The following is a 17,563-nucleotide window of genomic DNA, read 5'->3' as shown; positions in this document are numbered from 1 at the left end:
CAGCGTTCTTAGGAGAGCAAGGGGAGCATGGAATGGGAAGTATCATCTCATAGTTGCTTCATGTTAGTTGTTCATTGCTTGCTTGTTGTATGTGCCTTGACCAGGGAAGCCCAGGGTTTCGAACCAGCAACCTTGGCGTTCCGCTGCGCCACCACAGGCCAGGCTGAGACAGTGTTCTAATCTCTAAAGAGTTTACAGCAAAGCAGAGGAGCCACTTAATTATATTCCCCTGCAGTGAGTGTGGTGGTAGATACAGCATCCCAGTTTGGACGCTACGTTATTTGTCACCCTGTAGTTGTGGGTACAGGCTGTCTTAGAAGCACAGAAGAGGAGCTTATCTTGTCTTATCCTGGGATCAGAAAGAACTTGAAGAGAATGAGTTAGATATTGAAAACATTCTAAGCCAAAGGGAATAGCATGTATGAAAACATTAAGCCTTTTTGCTATGTTAGGTCCTTTAGGATGAGGGGTGGGATCTTAAATCTTAAATAGATTTAAGGCTTAAAAATGAAGTTAAGCGTCTTAGAATGAACACACTTTTTATGATACTCTTTATGGTTTTATTTCATTGGCTTTTTAAGTAGATAAAAGTGGAATTTTCAGGGTTTTAAACATTTTTTAAAATCAGCTATAAAATTGGAAACAATACAATTAAAAAATGTGTGGATCTACCTAACAAAAAGGAACCAGGATAGGCCTTCCCTGGTTCTTTCATAGAGCTGCCTCACCAGTTACTCCTTCAGCAGCCTTTACTGAGTACAAGCTACGTTGCAGAGAAATGAAGAAGCCAAAGACCTTGCCTTCCTGTTGCTCGTCAGCTAGAGGGGGAACCAACACATAGAAAACTGTGGGAGCTGAGCCTTATTTAGCACTTTCTCCATGACAGACACTGCCTTACAAGTAAATCTAAAGGTTAGGAAGGATTACCATCTCCATTCTCAGATGAGAATGGAGGCACAAGTTGGATAAGCATCCTGCTCAGGGTCACACCTAACAAGTTGGCAGAGCCAGCATTTCTTTGATCCCAGGCAGTTTGGTTAGTCTGTGCTTTAACACCCACTTTATGCTGCTGTTCTGATTAAAATGTAGTATAGTAAGTGCAAAATGAGAATACCAGAGTAACACCAAAACCTAAAATAATGGGAGAAAGAGGTGTTACAGAAGGCTTTCTGGAGAAGGTAATAAACCGATTATTAAATGATATATGGGATATTCAGACAGAATAACCAATCAGCATGACTAAAAATAATGGAGGTAAAGAAATACATGAAGAAATGGGAGGTGCTGGGTAGACAGTTTTATACTTCTTGAAACTGAAGTTTGAAGAGGAAGTTGCCAAGTGAGACTAGATGGGTAGGCGTGGAGGGCTTTGGTTGCCTTGTTAAGGATTTTGTACTTTAGCCTGAGGGTATGTGAAGGGAACTATAGAGGGTTTAAGCAGAAGAATATGTTCTGATTATATTCATGAGTAGTCTGAGGGTGAGGAACCAGCTAGGGAGCCTGTTGAAATAAACTCAGGAGTGATGACAAAGGCTTCAGGCGTGCAAGGATGGTAGGGATGTTATAGAGCAGGGGTCGGGAACCTATGGCTCGAGAACCAGATGTGGCTCTTTTGATGGCTGCATCTGGCTTGCAGACAAATCTTTAATTAAAAAAATAATCTTAAAAATATAAAACATTCTCATGTATTATAATCCATTCATTTCCTACCACTCATGTTCATAGTTACAGGTGGCTGAAGCCAATCACAGCTGCCATCTGGAACAACACCAAATTTTTATTGGATAATGCCTAAGTTCACGGGTCATTATATGGCTCTCATGGAACTACATTTTAAAATATGTGGCGTTCATGGCTCTCTCAGCCAAAAAGGTTCCCTACCCCTGGCATAGAGGCAAGATCTGGGAAATACCTGTGAGAAAAATTGGTAAGACTTAATTATGAGGGTGGAGTCCCAGGTGACTTCCAGGTAGCCTGGGTGATCGGTGCATAGTGATGCCAGCTATGATAGAGAATACAGGTGGAGGAGCAGTTTTAGATGGGTCCCAGACAGACACAGAATGAGTACTTTGGAATAGATGGAAGTTCCACAAAATGAACTCTTAACAACACGAATGCCACGTGCAAAAAGGGACTTTCTGGTGAAGCTGCTTTTTGCTGAGCTTACTGTTCACACAATGCCCTCTGGTGGTCAGAAGATGCCATGTCGCCTCTTAGGATGAACAGCTCAAAATACAGAGACTGCTTGGGTTAAATACTTTTTCTCCTCTACTTTTGGAGGGAGAGAGGAATATTCCGGAAGCCACTATGTTCCCTTTACTTTCTGTGTAGATTTATTTCCTATACCTGTAATGCAGCTGAACCACAGAACCACCTCACAAGTGTATCAGGTGCTGTGGGCTGAAGCAAGAGTAAAGCAATTTGTTGCTTATCAGCAGTGAAAATATATGGATGAAACAAAGTACAGGAATTAAAGCCTTATTTTATTCATAGAACACTTCCCTAGGTTCTCACAGAAAATTATTTACATAGATTCGGTTTCAGTGAGTTTTTGTCTTAATTTTATAACTGTAACAGATTGAATTGATGGGCAACAAGAGCTCACACTTTATAGAAGTGACAGCTGTCGGGTTGACAAGCAAGGAGACAGAAAAATACTGACCAACAGCCTGCAATCTCTAAAAGCATAACAGTCTCAGGCCATTTTGTAGGTGCAAACAACCCTCGGTAGTTGAAGAGCTCCTATATTGCGGTATAACATAATTGATGCAGAGGAGGGAGCAGGCAGGCAAATGCGCTGTACTTGGGGGCTGCCGTAGAATAGAAGAAACAGCGTGAGACCAGGATTAAGGAGACTGAAGTCGTCCTATCCTGCCAGCCATTAAAACTAGATATGACCTTGAACATATCATTTAACGTCTTTGGGACCTCAGTTTATTTTCTTATCTATAAAGCAGCAGGTTGAACTTTTGATTTCTTCATAAAATTCTATGAACTGGCTTCACAATGATATTAATTTTTAGGACATTATATTATGCTTGGATTGAATAGAAAACAATTTTGTTCTTTAATTTATACAAGAGTTTTATGAGGAGTATGATTATCTGTATTCTATAGATGAGAAAAGTAGGCTTAGCAGGGAAAGACATTTAGTGGTAGAGCTGGTATTCAAATCTATTGGTGTCTGCTTTCTGGGCTCGTAGTTAATACTTGCCTTTAACAAGCACACATGCAGTGCCAGCCATGTGGGAAGCGTGTGCAGGGCACAGAGAACAAACAACAAAGGCCATCAGCCTGTCCCTGTTCTTGAGAATTCACTTGGGCACTGCTACATAAACCTCTGTTAGTGCTGATGATATCAATAATATGACAGCACTGTTAGCACCAACATACAGCTAGTGACACTAGGGTTTTTGAAGATTTTAGGATGTGAGCATAGAACTTAGCCACCATTTATAGCATTGTTTCTATGGAAATATGTTTCAAGTTCCAAATAACTAACTTAAAATAAAGTTTTAGAACATAACTCAATTATAATTTTGGAACTTCCTGTACTAAGTACTGAATGTACAGTCTAATAACCAGCTAGAATGCCTACTCTAAAAAGTGACTAAAATTTTCTAAACTTGATCATGGCTGTCATTTAGGTGCCTTGAAGTGAAATCTATCTTTAGGAGCCTCTATAATTGATTCTTCTTGGAAATTTTTAGGGAAAACCTAAAGAATTTAAGTTTAAATTTAGAAATTGGACTGTATGCCTTGGAAAATGGTATTCTAGGAAGGAATTTGCTGAGGTGATCTTATTTTTATAGGTGGCAAAATTGTTAAGGCCATGGTCTCAGAATACGTCATATTGCCTGTGTTCTTATCTCACCAGGTCCTCTGTCGGCATAGGAAGGTTATATAATACTGTGTACCTCTGTTTTCTTTCTTTGTTTAACCTGAAAACTGGATCTTAAAACATTACCTACTTTGTAGGGTTTGTTATGAGGACTAAATGATAAGATTATATATATATACATGTTTACATGCCTACATATGTGTATACAATACATAGGATATTCACATACACCTTTGCTTAGACCTAGTGCCTGGCACATCAATAGTAAGGCCAGTAAAACAAATCTGCCTTTCCTCCCATTACATTTCCAAGCTGTTGTTTATGCTGCTATGAACCTCTCCCCAGCTGTTCAATAGACACCTGTATGGAGTGCTGAATTCCTTTTCCTTTGCTTTCTTTTTCTCTCTGTCCTACTTATTCATTAAGGCTTCACTTAAATCCTACATCTTTCCTAAACCTACTATTTCTATTACAATTCATGCTTTTTTCTTTCTAAACGCTTCCTGAACTTTGTTCAGTATAGTTTAGTACATTATTATTCTCAGATTGTTTCTTGCTTTAAAATTTAACCCCTTGTATGTAATTAGCTCTATTATATACCATCCTTCTTCACCCACTACCTCAGTGCTCTGTGTAGTCTTAGGAATATTGCAGGTGTTCAGTATGTTCTGATACTCTGATTTATAAACATGAGAGAATACTGTCATTGCATTTCTGGCTTCTTGGAAAGCTAGTCTGAGCCCCGGCTTGTTGGCTCAAAGGTAGAGCATTGGCCCGGTGTGTGGAAGTCCCGGGTTCGATACCCAGCCAGGGCACACAGGAGAAGCGCCCATCTGCTTCTCCACTCCTCCCCCTCTCCTTCCTCTCTGTCTCTCTCTTCCCCTCCTGCAGCCAAGGTTCCATTGGAGCAAAGTTGGCCCGGGCGCTGAGGATGGCTGCATGACCTCACCTCAGGCGCTAGAATGGCTCCTGTTGCAATGTCCCAGATGGGCTGAGCATCACCCTTTGGTGGGCATGCCAGGTGGATCCTGGTCTGGCGCTTGCGGGAGTCTGTCTGTCTGCCTCCCCTTTGCTTCTCTTTTTGGAAAAATACAAAGAAAGAAAGAAAAAGAAAGCTAGTCTGTACCCCTCAAGTTAAATCCATGTACATATATTCAGTGAGATAAGACATAGAAGTAGGTACAAGGAAATGAATAAATATATTTATATTTAAAGGTCCTTTGAGATCCAGAGGTAAATGTTAGTAGTTCAGAGCCCAGCATGCTGAATTGAATCTGATGGCTCTGCTGGAGACTCACTGAGGCTGCACCAGTCGTCTTCAGGAGCCTCCTTGGTGATGCAAATCTGACACAAATTAGAGGGTGATTATTTGCCTTACAGACAGGGTTAACTCCAAAACTTCTTTTAACTTCTTCATTCACTTTATATGCTTATTTATAGACCCTTAAATCATCATTTGACTAAGCTAGGGCAAAAGAACATCCAGCAAGACTTTTTCCCCCCAATTTAAGAGATTTAGCAATGAAGGAAAAGTGTTTCTCAAACTTTATGTCAGTGAGAAATTTACTGAAATGGCTTACATAACATAGGGAACACGTCTACTGGATAACACGAGAAGCAAATATATGGATAAAATCATATTACAAGTAGAGTTCATATGGGATAGTCACAGGTGCAAGAGCACCTGGCCAGTAAGCCCTGTGTTAAGGACCCATGTGTTCTTTGAGAAGGGCACGCTACATAGTACCAAGGAATATGTAATAACTACTATAGAGTGGTTAGTACCCATCTGGGTGGTCACCTGGTACCTGCTTTATCAGTTAACTATACCTTTCATACATAATATTTAACAGCCATAGATCTTTGCGCTGCTATGAAATAAGAATTTTGGACTAGATTAGATCTCTCTAAGCTGTAAAAGTCTATGACTATCTAAATTGTTTAATGTGCTTGGTGGCTGTGTTTTTGTTTTTAATTTAGTGAGAGGAGGGGAGGCAGAGAGGCAGACTCCTGCATGTGCCCTGACCGGGATCTATGCAGCAAGCCTACTAGGGGGTGATGCTCTGTCCATCTGGGGTGTTACTCTGTTGCTCAGCAACCGAACTCTTCCTAGCACCTCAGGCAGAGTCCATGGAGCCATCCTCAGCACCCAGGGCCAACTCACTCCAATTGAGCTATGGCTGGTGGAGGGGAAGAGAGAGAGAGAGAGAGAGAGAGAGAGAGAAGCAAGAGGGAGAGGGGTAGAGAAGCAGATGGGCACTTCTCCTGAGTGCCCTGACCAGAAATTAAACCCAGGACGTCCACATGCCAGGCCAACACTCTATTACTGAGCTAACTGGCCATGGTCTGTTTTTTAATTTAAGGTGAGCTGGTAAACTTTTTCAGACTAAATTTTTAAAAATACAGTATAAAATGTTTATGTCACTTAATTCCTTATTCTTCCTGGAGAATGGCATGCACACAGGGTGTCCTAGTCTTAAGCAGACCTGTGACTTTCGATCACATTTTTGCTCTCGGTTTCTGCTCGCAGCCCCAAGCCCATGGCTTCTAGCTGTAATAAATTTGTTCTACCAGCCTGACCAGGTGGTGGCACAGTGGGTAGAGCGTTGGATTGGGATGCGGAAGGACCCTGGTTCGAGACCCCGAGGTTGCAGTTTGAGCGCGAGCTCATCTGGCTTGAACAACAACAACAAAAAAAGCTCACCAGCTTGGACCCAAGGTCGCTGGCTCGAGCAAGAGGTTACTCAGTCTGTTGAAGGCCCGTGGTCAAGGCACATATGAGAAAGCAATCAATGAACAACTAAGGTGTTACAACGAAAAACTGATGATTGATGCTTCTCATCTCTCTCTGTTCCTGTCTGTCCCTATCTATCCCTCTCTGACTCTCTCTCTGTCCCTGTAAAAAAAAAAAAAAAAAAAAATTTTAAATAAATAAATGAAAAAAAAATTTGTTCTACCAGTGATGCAGCTAGGAACACAAACAAAAGCAGCCACCAACTTCAGTTATAAAAACAAGAACAACTGAAATATACCAATCCTTTTATTTAAAACTGTTCACAAGCTTTACTATAACAATGTTTACTAAGATTTTTTTGGTAGCATTATTTAGGATATCAAAAACTTTTTGAAAAGAGCAAGCTTCTTTTGGAATTTGAGTGAAATTTATTGTTTAATAAAAGTAAATGATTATGAAAAGTTTAATGTGAAAATTATTCTCAAGAGATAACAAGCTAAAAGCCTCACAGGAATTTAGATTCCCTTTCCCTGGACTCCACTCCCTGCCTTTTCTTGGTGTTTTTAAGCCTCCTTAAAGCTTTTCTGAATGAGATACAAGAACAGAGTTGCTGGTACTGATTGTAAATGATTGCTATTTAAATCAGTCTACCTAAAATTATTTTTACTCAGAACTTGGACATTTGCATAATGACATTGATGAAACTACAGTTCTAGGTCAACCTTGCAGCTGTAGTATCAGCTTTAAATTTAGACACAGTACTTGTTCAGCTTCCAGCTCTCTGAGGGAAAGATTGAAATAGACAATGTGGAGGCAGTGGGATTCATACCCAGGCCTGTCCAACCCAGAGCCCTTCTCTCTGTCACAGCACGATGCTTTCTGCCACAGAGTAGGCACTTGACTGAGTACCTGTTAAATGAAGTCACTAACCTAGAAAAAGTCAGAATTCTCTTGTATCCTTGAAATTACAGAATACCTGTGTTCTTGCTGACTCTCAGTACCTTATACAGTATCTGGTACACCAAAATGTTCAATAGATATTTGTTGAATTAACAAGTATACATTAAAATGCTATCGATGCTCTTACTTTAGTGTTTTGTTTGTGTTAATACAAAATGTATGCATTTTCACTAATTCAATTGATTGCCACTATAGCTACACATGTGTTTTGTCATTTTGGTCTTCTATGTAGTTGCATTAATTTTGGTTGCTGACCATAAGACTGCTTTTCATTCAAATTGGAAAGGGTCATTCTGTCTGGGTAGCTCAGTTGGTTAGAGCATTGTCCCCATATGCCAAGATTGTGGATTTGATCCCCAGTCAGGGCACATACAAGAATCAACCAAGAAATGCATAAATAAGTGGAACAACAAATCAATGTTTCTCTCTCTCTTCCCTGCTCTCCCCCTTTCTCTCTAAAATCAATGAACATTTAAAAAATAATAAATTAGGAAAAGGTCCTTGGAACTTTTAAGCTCCTCATGTCATTATTTCAAGCACAAGATATTTAAAACCCCAAAGTTTTTGCAGATTAACTGGTGGCTTCCATACTGCTGGACTTCTATTTGGAAGGAAACTGAGGTTATCTAGTAAAACCTAACTCCTGATACTTACATAAGCATCACAACCACACAGCTGCCAGGAAATATGGGGGTCAGTAAGAATAAACAAGTTACCCGCCTGACCAGGCAGTGGCACAGTAGATAGAGTGTCGGCCTGGATGCTGAGAACCAACATTCAAACCCCAGGGTTGCGGACTTGAGCGTGGGATCATAGACAAGACCCCATGGTTGCTGGCTTGAGCAATGGTTCGCTGGCTCAGCTGGAGCCCACCAGTCAAGGCACATATGAAAAAGCATCAATGGGCCCTGGCCGGTTGCCTCAGCGGTAGAGCGTCGGCCTGGAGTGCGGGGGACCCCGGGTTGATTCCCGGCCAGGGCACATAGGAGAAGCGCCCATTTGCTTCTCCACCACCACCCCCCCCCCCCTCCTTCCTCTCTGTCTCTCTCTTCCCCTCCCGCAGCCGAGGCTCCATTGGAGCAAAGATGGCCTGGGCACTGGGGATGGCTCCTTGGCCTCTGACCCAGGCGCTAGAGTGGCTCTGGTTGGCAGAGTGACACCCCCCCCCCCCCCGAGGGGCAGAGCATCGCCCCCTGGTGGGCAGAGCATCGCCCCTGGTGGGCGTGCCAGGTGGATCCCGGTCAGGTGCATGCGGGAGTCTGTCTGACTGTCTCTCCCCGTTTCCAGCTTCAGAAAAATGCACACACAAAAAAGCATCAATGAACAACTAAAGTGTCGCAACTATGAATTTATGCTTCTCATCTCTCTCCCTTCCTGTCTTTCCCTCTCTCTTGCTTAAAAAAAGAAAAAAAAGCAAGTTACCCAAGGCAGCAAATTCTGGATTGGAACTCAGATATGTCTGGTCCAGGGCCTGTGCTCTTTTCATTTCACTGTACCATACTTTCCTTAAAAACATTTGTCCAGCCTGACCTGTGGTGGCTCAGTGGATAAAGCGTCGACCTGGAACGCTGAGGTCGCCGGTTCGAAACCCTGGGCTTGCCCAGCCAAGGCATATATGGGAGTTGATGCTTCCTGCTCCTCCCTCCTCTCTCCCCCCTTCTCTAAAATGAATAAATAAAATCTTTAAAAAAAAATAAAAAATAAATAAATAAATAAAAAAAAAAAAATTTGTCCATGCGTCCACAGAGGGCAGTCATGATCCTCTGAACAAGTTTGTTTCCTTATAAACAACTCTTACTGTTTGAAAAAAATTGAGATAATATCTATCCCTGCCTCTTTCTCTTTGATTTATTTATTAAAGGTCTCTGTGAAACCTACAAAAATACCTATAGAAATCTTATCCTACATAAAATGGGCTTGGGAGTCAAACTTTTCTCATTTTCTTATACAGTTTTCATTCATAAATACAGTTTTAAAGACCACATGACACTGAATTTTAGGGTGTGGATTTATCTTGGTTTATTAACAACTTTGTTACTACCAGGCATTTCAAACTTGAAATAACATGTTGATAAAAGTCTTTGTGCATAAATTGCTTTTTATACTTCGGTACATACTGAACATGATTCCTCACGGTTTTGGCACAAATACCTGAGTCACAAAGGGTTGAAATATTGTACCTACTTGAAATATTTGATCTAGCTCATAGAAAAGGCAGTAGTTCTCATTATAAACCACCTTCAGTTCAACATTGCATTTCAGCAGTACTATTTCATTCTTATCCCTGGCTGTGCACCTCTATCTGGAGGCAGGAAAAAGGAGGCAGGATGAGGGGAAAGGGAAGGAGTCTGTGATCCACATGTGATCTGTGACTAACAAATAAAAAAGCAAGTGAAATAAGAAAGCAAGCATAGATGCCGTCTTAATTACTACTATGAAGTTAGAAGGGTTTGGAGACTGAAGGGTGAACATTTTATTTCTCTGAACAGCTTGTGAGAAATGTTCTTTTTATGTTCAAATTGCGTAGGAGCTTGTTTTTCAGTAGAAAACAGATTCTAAAATTTTATGTATACAGATGAAAAATTAAGGCCAAAATTGGATGTTGTTGAATATTTTAGCTTTGTAATATAATATGTAGGACTTCTAGTGCTTTTAATATACAATATTTTCCTCATCTTTTTTATGCAAAGTCAACTCCCTACATTAACAATACAGTATCTACCGTATGTTGTTAAGTGAGTAAAACCAGTAGCAGAAAGTAATACTGTATGATGCTATTTAGGTTTAAAACAAATATACAACAAAAGCAAACTTATGTGCCTGGCACATAGTAGGTATTCAATATCTGTTGACTCTGTATGTATCCATAGAAACTGATCTGAAGATACACAATCCAGAGTGTTTGGAGAGGGTACCTCTAGGAAGAGGTATGCAACTGAAGGTGTGTTTTATTCTATATACTTTTATGTTTCAATGACCATGTGTTACTTTTGTGTACTTTTTTTAAACAGTCAAAAATTAAGGAAAACTTACTATCTGGATAGACACCTTCTTCCCAATTAGGTCCACTGCTTTGCAGTCAGGTCTACTGCTTCTTTATAGCAATAAAGGACAGCTATTCTCACTCTACAGAATTATTGTTTCTCCAATAATCAAGAAAAGAAGCAGTGATCAAATCTATTTGCTTGTTTGCCGTTTCCATGTAATTTAGAAAGCTTTCCTTAATAGAATTTTTCTAAGGAAATTTTCAAACAGAAAAATAGAATTATACCTCTCTTACATTAGTTATCAACACTTGACCAGTCTTGTATCATCTATATAGCCCCACATCCAACTTACTGTATTATATTCAAGCATATTGTAGATATATTGTTTCATCTATAAATATATCAATATGTATATCTGACAGATAAGGGCCCTTCTTTAACAAAACCAAAATGCCCTTATCTCACTTAAAAATGAGCAATAATTCCTTTATAACTATCATCTAAGAAATTTTTAATATTCTGCAATTTAGTGACTTTCAGTTTAAGTTGCTATTTCATTTACTTTCATTGCTTATATCCCTTAAGTACTTTTAAACTCATGTCTTTTCCTTTCAAATTTAGTATACATTTCCCCCGGTAGAGTTGTAATGAAACCAAAATGATGGGTTTTGTTTGTGATACCTTTGCTTGTATTTCTTAAAATCAAAATGAGAAGCTTGAATAAATGGCTCGATATATTCATCTTCAAATTTAAAATATGATTCAGGTATTACATATGATTCAGGTTTTGCTACATTAAAATGGAAGACTATTCATACTTGATTGTAATAGCCAAGTCACACAAGTCACAAATCATGTTCAAATTACTTTGTTAAAATGCTTTTCTGATATGTTGTCTAACTATAATGTTTTTGTTTTATATAGGTCTCTAATTAATAGAAGATGGCAAAGCCCAGCCACAGCAGCTACGTCCTGCAGCAGCTAAACAACCAAAGGGAATGGGGTTTTCTCTGTGACTGTTGTATTGCGATTGATGACATTTACTTTCAAGCACACAAAGCTGTGCTAGCTGCTTGTAGCTCCTATTTTAGAATGTTTTTCATGAACCATCAACATAGTACTGCACAACTGAATCTCAGCAACATGAAAATTAGTGCTGAGTGTTTTGATCTCATTTTGCAGTTTATGTATTTAGGAAAAATTATGACAGCTCCCTCCAGTTTTGAGCAGTTTAAGGTGGCAATGAATTACCTACAGCTGTACAATGTTCCTGACTGCTTAGAAGACATACAGGATGCAGATTGTTCTAGTTCAAAATGTTCATCTTCTGCTTCTAGCAAACAGAACAACAAAATGATATTTGGAGTAAGAATGTATGAAGATACTGTGGCTAGAAATGGCAGTGAAGCCAGTCGGTGGTGTGCAGAGCCAAGTTCAACAGTAAACACACCACATAACAGAGAGCCTGATGAGGAGTCTTTACAATTAAGTAATTTTCCTGAACCACTATATGATGTATGTAAAAAAAGTTCTGTGTCCAAATTATCTGCTCCAAAGGAACGTGTGTCACGGCGCTTTGGTCGAAGTTTTACCTGTGATAGTTGTGGATTTGGCTTTAGCTGTGAGAAATTATTAGATGAGCATGTGCTAACCTGTACTAACAGACACTCATACCAGAACACGAGATCCTATCACAGAATAGTGGATGTTAGAGACGGAAAAGACAGTAATATCAAAGCTGAATTTGTTGAGAAGGATTCTTCGAAGACATTTTCTGCACAGACGGACAAATATAGAGGAGACACAAGCGAGGCTGCTGATGATTCAACTTCAACTGCTGGAAGCAGAAAGAGTAGCACAGTGGACTCTGAACTAGCCAGTGAAGAAAAAAGCAGAGCTGCCGAGAGGAAAAGAATCATTATCAAGATGGAGCCGGAAGATATTCCCACAGATGAACTAAAAGACTTTAACATTATTAAAGTTACTGATAAAGATTGCAATGAATCCACTGACAACGATGAATTAGAAGATGAACCTGAAGAGCCATTTTACAGATATTATGTTGAAGAAGATGTCAGTATTAAAAAAAGTGGTAGGAAAACTCTAAAACCTCGGATGTCGATAAATGCCGATGAAAGAGGTGGTTTAGAAACTACGAGGGCCCCTGACAACAGCAGTCCTGTACCAGAGGACACTGAAAATGCATCTTGTGAGCTGTGCGGACTCACAATAACTGAAGAAGACCTGTCCTCTCATTACTTAGCCAAACACATTGAAAATATCTGTGCATGTGGCAAATGTGGACAAATCCTTGTGAAGGGTAGACAACTTCAGGAACATGCTCAAAGATGTGGAGAACCCCAAGATCTGACAATGAATGGGTTAGGAAATGCTGAGGAGAAAATGGACATGGAAGAGAACCCTGATGAGCAGTCTGAAATCAGAGATATGTTTGTTGAAATGTTGGATGATTTCAGGGACAATCATTTCCAGATAAACAATATCCAAAAAAAGCAGTTATTTAAACATTCTGCTTGCCCTTTTCGGTGTCCTAATTGTGGCCAGCGTTTTGAAACCGAGAATCTAGTGGTTGAACATATGTCTGGCTGCCTAGACCAAGATATGTTTAAAAGTGCCATCATGGAAGAAAATGAAAGAGATCACAGACGAAAGCATTTTTGTAATCTATGCGGAAAAGGATTTTATCAGCGGTGTCACCTAAGAGAACACTATACTGTTCATACTAAGGAAAAACAGTTTGTGTGTCAGACATGTGGAAAGCAGTTTTTAAGGGAACGTCAGTTGCGCCTGCACAATGATATGCACAAAGGCATGGCCAGGTATGTCTGTTCCATTTGTGATCAAGGAAACTTCAGAAAACATGACCATGTACGGCATATGATTTCTCATTTATCTGCTGGTGAGACTATGTGCCAGGTCTGCTTTCAGATATTCCCAAATAATGAGCAGTTGGAACAGCACATGGATGTTCATCTCTATACATGTGGAATATGTGGAGCAAAATTTAATTTGAGGAAAGATATGAGATCACATTATAATGCCAAGCATTTGAAAAGAACATAAGTCATTTTCTACTGTACAAATGTTTAGCTGATAGCAGACAAAACACCAAAGCAAAGGATATGAGTTATTTAGAAATTGATTTTTCTAAGATAAATTGTTGGGAAAAATATTTCAAGGCCCTTTAACCTTAAATATTTTTCTTTAGATCTTAAGTATCTACATTTTAGATGTTATGAAATGTTTATCATTTTTTTCTTAATAGAATTCTTTGTTTTTAGTTTGTTTTAGCGATGATTAAAATTACTTTTAAATGTAGACTATAAGTGGTTGTTACCCCTTTAATGACTATTAAACTTTAGTTTTTTATCAATAAGGTGATGACTTCACTATTTCTATGTGGGTTTTTTTTAAGGTTATCCTGTGAAAATTTAAACCCAACATCATTGGCCATTCCCATTTAAGTTAAAAATAATTTTTTTAAGTAATTAGTTACTTGAAGCTATCCCATTTACTTTTAGCTCTTTTCTTTTTCTCCCCCCCCCCCCCGTTTTAGTAAGTTGAACAGTGATTTAGCCACTGTTTATTCCCCCTTATCAATGAAATTCATATTTTTATTAGGCAGGTTAGATGCACTGAATCTAACCTTGAAGGTTGACATGGGCTCAAAGTTGGCCTAAAAAGATTGATGGACCTAAGGAAATTCCATAAATGAGTATTTTCCTATAATTGATAAAATATTATCATTTAATAATGACATTTAAAACTTATATTAAGTGTAAAACCCAATGACTTTATCCTATTTGAGAAATTCATGGGACAAGTCATTTTGTTTTGTGATATTAAATTTAACTATGATAGTTAATTAAAAAAACATATCTTGTATTCATTTAAAATAATTTAAAATATTCTGATTTCTAAAGTGTGTTAGTTTATCAATTATTTTTGTTTATATAAATAGATTTTAATAGTTCTCTAGGAATATAACATCTGAAGAAAATGATTTTTCACCTTTAAAATTACATACTTTTGGAACTTCTTTGAGATTTGAGAAAGCTGCCATGTATATTAATAAAGCTAATAAAATAAATCAATTACAAATCTGATTGGTCTATAAAAGTAGAGTGTGCAAATAAATGTCTTGTCTTTTATACTATTTAAGATTTGGAGAAAATGTGTTGTGGCAAATTGCAGTTATCACCATGCTTTATTTTTTCTGTAAAGGACTACAAAGTTTGAGGACTATAAAATAATCAGAGCATATAAATGGAAATAGTTTATCATTTTTTAGTTAAAATAATATTACTGTTGTTGCTGACACAGGGTCTACATGAAATACATGTGAATTAAAGCATTGGCAAACTGACCTGCCAATAAACACAACTATCAAATAGATTGCCTTTTAATGTGAATTACTTTAAATAACTGCCATATTTAAAAGTATAATTTTGTGATTATGAATAGTGTTGCTCTTTTTTTATATCAGATTTTTAAGATACACAAGTCATATTTTTGTATACAGCTTGCATAAAAGAGCAAATTGCCAAGAAAATTGAGAGATCTATTGACTTGCACAGATTTAGTTGACAGAGAAGTATTAGAGCACAGATTTGTGGAAAGATATTGAGGTGTTAAGAATAGAAATAGTACATGAGCCATGAGAAGTAGAGATGGGGGAAAATACACAAAAAGATAGAGGAGAAATTGAGGATTAAAAAAAAAGCCACATAGCAGAAGAAGTGATTCATCTTAGTTTTGGATAAAGTAGTTTAGCAAGTAATTAAATCTGAAATGCAGCTTAAAAATGAAATATGCTATGTACATCACTGATAAGAACCTGATAGAAGTTCTGTAAAAACCCAGAGACCATCAGAGAATAGTGTAGAGAGATGAGATAAACTCAAACCAAATTTCTAAACTGTATAGTATTGTAGTAAACATAATTTTCTTTGAGACCACTGTTTTACATCATCAAAATCTATTGCACTGGTGTTCCCACAAAGAACAGGGTTCTTTCTAAATACTTCCACAACTACCAGTTCATTTTCTAATGGATTGTCTATTCCATTAGAAAATAGGGTTTAACTTAGCATTTTGACATGTAACAATTAGCAAGTAAATACATAAACATCAGACATAACCTCTAATTTTACATGACTGAGACATTTATAGTTTCACAAAGCCACACCTCAACAATGTTTTCTCCCAGTCGCATGTTACACAGGGCATACACCTTTTATTCTGGAACTAGTTGCAGGGGCATAGTATAGGCTTCTTTAGGTGTAATGTACAATTTCCCTTGTTAAAGCAAAGAGTTTGTTTACAGTGTCCTTGCCTTTTAAAACTACGAGGAATGAAAAATAACCAATACCTCTGTCCAGCCCAGTTTCCTCTCATTTTCTTCCCTCTCTTGGGGTGAAGTTAGTAGCTTACTATTACTTCTTGCCCTCCAGTGCTGTGAAGACAGTGAATCAAGGTTATGGAAGCTGTGTGCCCCTCCCACTTTTATAATTTGATCAGCCCTGAAATCTAAAAATGAAAGGAAAGTCTAGATAAATATAGGTATGTGCAATCTTGTTTCTCTTTCTGTCTCATAAACACAATCTTGCTTAAAAGGACTTTTATGGCCCTGGCCGGTTGGCTCAGTGGTAGAGCGTCAGCCTGGCATGCGGGGGACCCGGGTTCGATTCCCGACCAGGGCACACAGGAGAAGCGCCCATTTGCTTCTCCACCCCTCCCCCTCTCCTTCCTCTCTGTCTGTCTCTTCCCCTCCCGCAGCCGAGGCTCCACTGGAGCAAAGATGGCCCGGGCACTGGGGATGGCTCCTCGGCCTCTGCCCCAGGCGCTAGAGTGGCTCTGGTCGCAACAGAGCGGCGCCCCGGAGGGGCAGAGCATCGCCCCCTGGTGGGCAGAGCGTCGCCCCCTGGTGGGCGTGCCGGGTGGATCCCGGTCGGGCGCATGCGGGAGTCTGTCTGACTGTCCCCGTTTCCCGCTTCAGAAAAATACAAAAAAAAAAAAAGGGACTTTTATGCTCTAGCAATAATTCTGGAAAAATGGAGTCTGCCCAACAACCTTGCCATCGATTACAGTGCAACTCGGATGTTTATAGTTCTCTAGTAAACAGGATTAAGAATCTCAGAGGTTAATGAAGCACACCATGTGGCAGTAGACAAGGACTCTCATATATTCAGAGAAATGTGTTATATAAGTAAAATGGCACATGGCTAATGTTTAATATGTAAAGTTTTTGAATACAGATAAAAATTGGGAGAAGGATTCCAGGGGCTAGTTCTAAAGATAAAAGAATTGAAATAAGTTAAATAAGTTTGTGAGGGCACTCAGAGCACTAATGAAAAGGAAAATATAATAAACTGGCCTGAAAAATTATATTTAAATAATGTAGTTGAAAACAAAAATACGAACAAGATATAAAAATTGAATTAAAAAAAAACAAAAAAAACCCAGAAAACATTTGATCCTGACTAGCTGGTGGTGCAATAGATAGAGCATCAGCCTGGGACGCAGAGGACCCAGGTTTGAAGCCCTGAGGCCACTGGCTTGAGCAAGTAGTCACTGCTATAGCCTCCTAGTCAAGGCACATACAGTATTAGAAAGAAATCAATGAACAACTAAGGTACCACAAGGAAGAATTGATGCTTCTAATCCAGGAGTCCCCAAACTTTTTACACAGGGGGCCAGTTCACTGTCCCTCAGACTGTTGGAGGGCCGGACTATAAAAAAAAACTATGAACAAATCCCTGTGCACACTGCACATATCTTATTTTAAAGTAAAAAAACAAAACAGGAACAAATACAATATTTAAAATAAAGAACAAGTAAATTTAAATCAACAAACTGACCAGTATTTCATTGGGAACTATGCTCCTCTCACTGACCACCAATGAAAGAGGTGCCCCTTCAGGAAGTGCAGTGGGGGCCGGATAAATGGCCTCGGGGTTGCATGTGGCCCGTGGGCCATAGTTTGGGGACCACTGTTCTAATCTCTCTCTGTCCCTATTT

The 17,563-nt window shown here is 39.0% G+C and overlaps 1 protein-coding gene across 3 annotated transcripts in view; it reads left to right on the top strand.

Annotated features, from left to right (window-relative positions):
* The window catches only part of ZBTB1 (zinc finger and BTB domain containing 1), a 29,418-nt gene that overhangs the window by 4,804 nt on the left and 7,051 nt on the right, over positions 1–17,563 (top strand). The window contains exons 2-3 of one of the 3 annotated variants that reach the window (XM_066272850.1): positions 10,406–10,476; positions 11,447–13,362. In XM_066272850.1, the coding sequence (XP_066128947.1) occupies positions 11,465–13,362 (1,898 nt within the window). In that variant the 5' untranslated portion in view covers positions 10,406–10,476; positions 11,447–11,464. Of the gene's footprint in view, positions 1–10,405; positions 10,477–11,446; positions 16,187–17,563 lie in introns of those variants that run through there. The other 2 variants (XM_066272848.1, XM_066272849.1) reach the window with 2 other exon arrangements.

Source organism: Saccopteryx bilineata, chromosome 4 (genome assembly GCF_036850765.1).
Source record: "Saccopteryx bilineata isolate mSacBil1 chromosome 4, mSacBil1_pri_phased_curated, whole genome shotgun sequence".
Taxonomy (NCBI): Eukaryota; Metazoa; Chordata; class Mammalia; order Chiroptera; family Emballonuridae; genus Saccopteryx; species Saccopteryx bilineata.
Note: the sequence above shows the minus strand (reverse complement) of the source record. Positions and strands in the feature narration are given on the sequence as shown.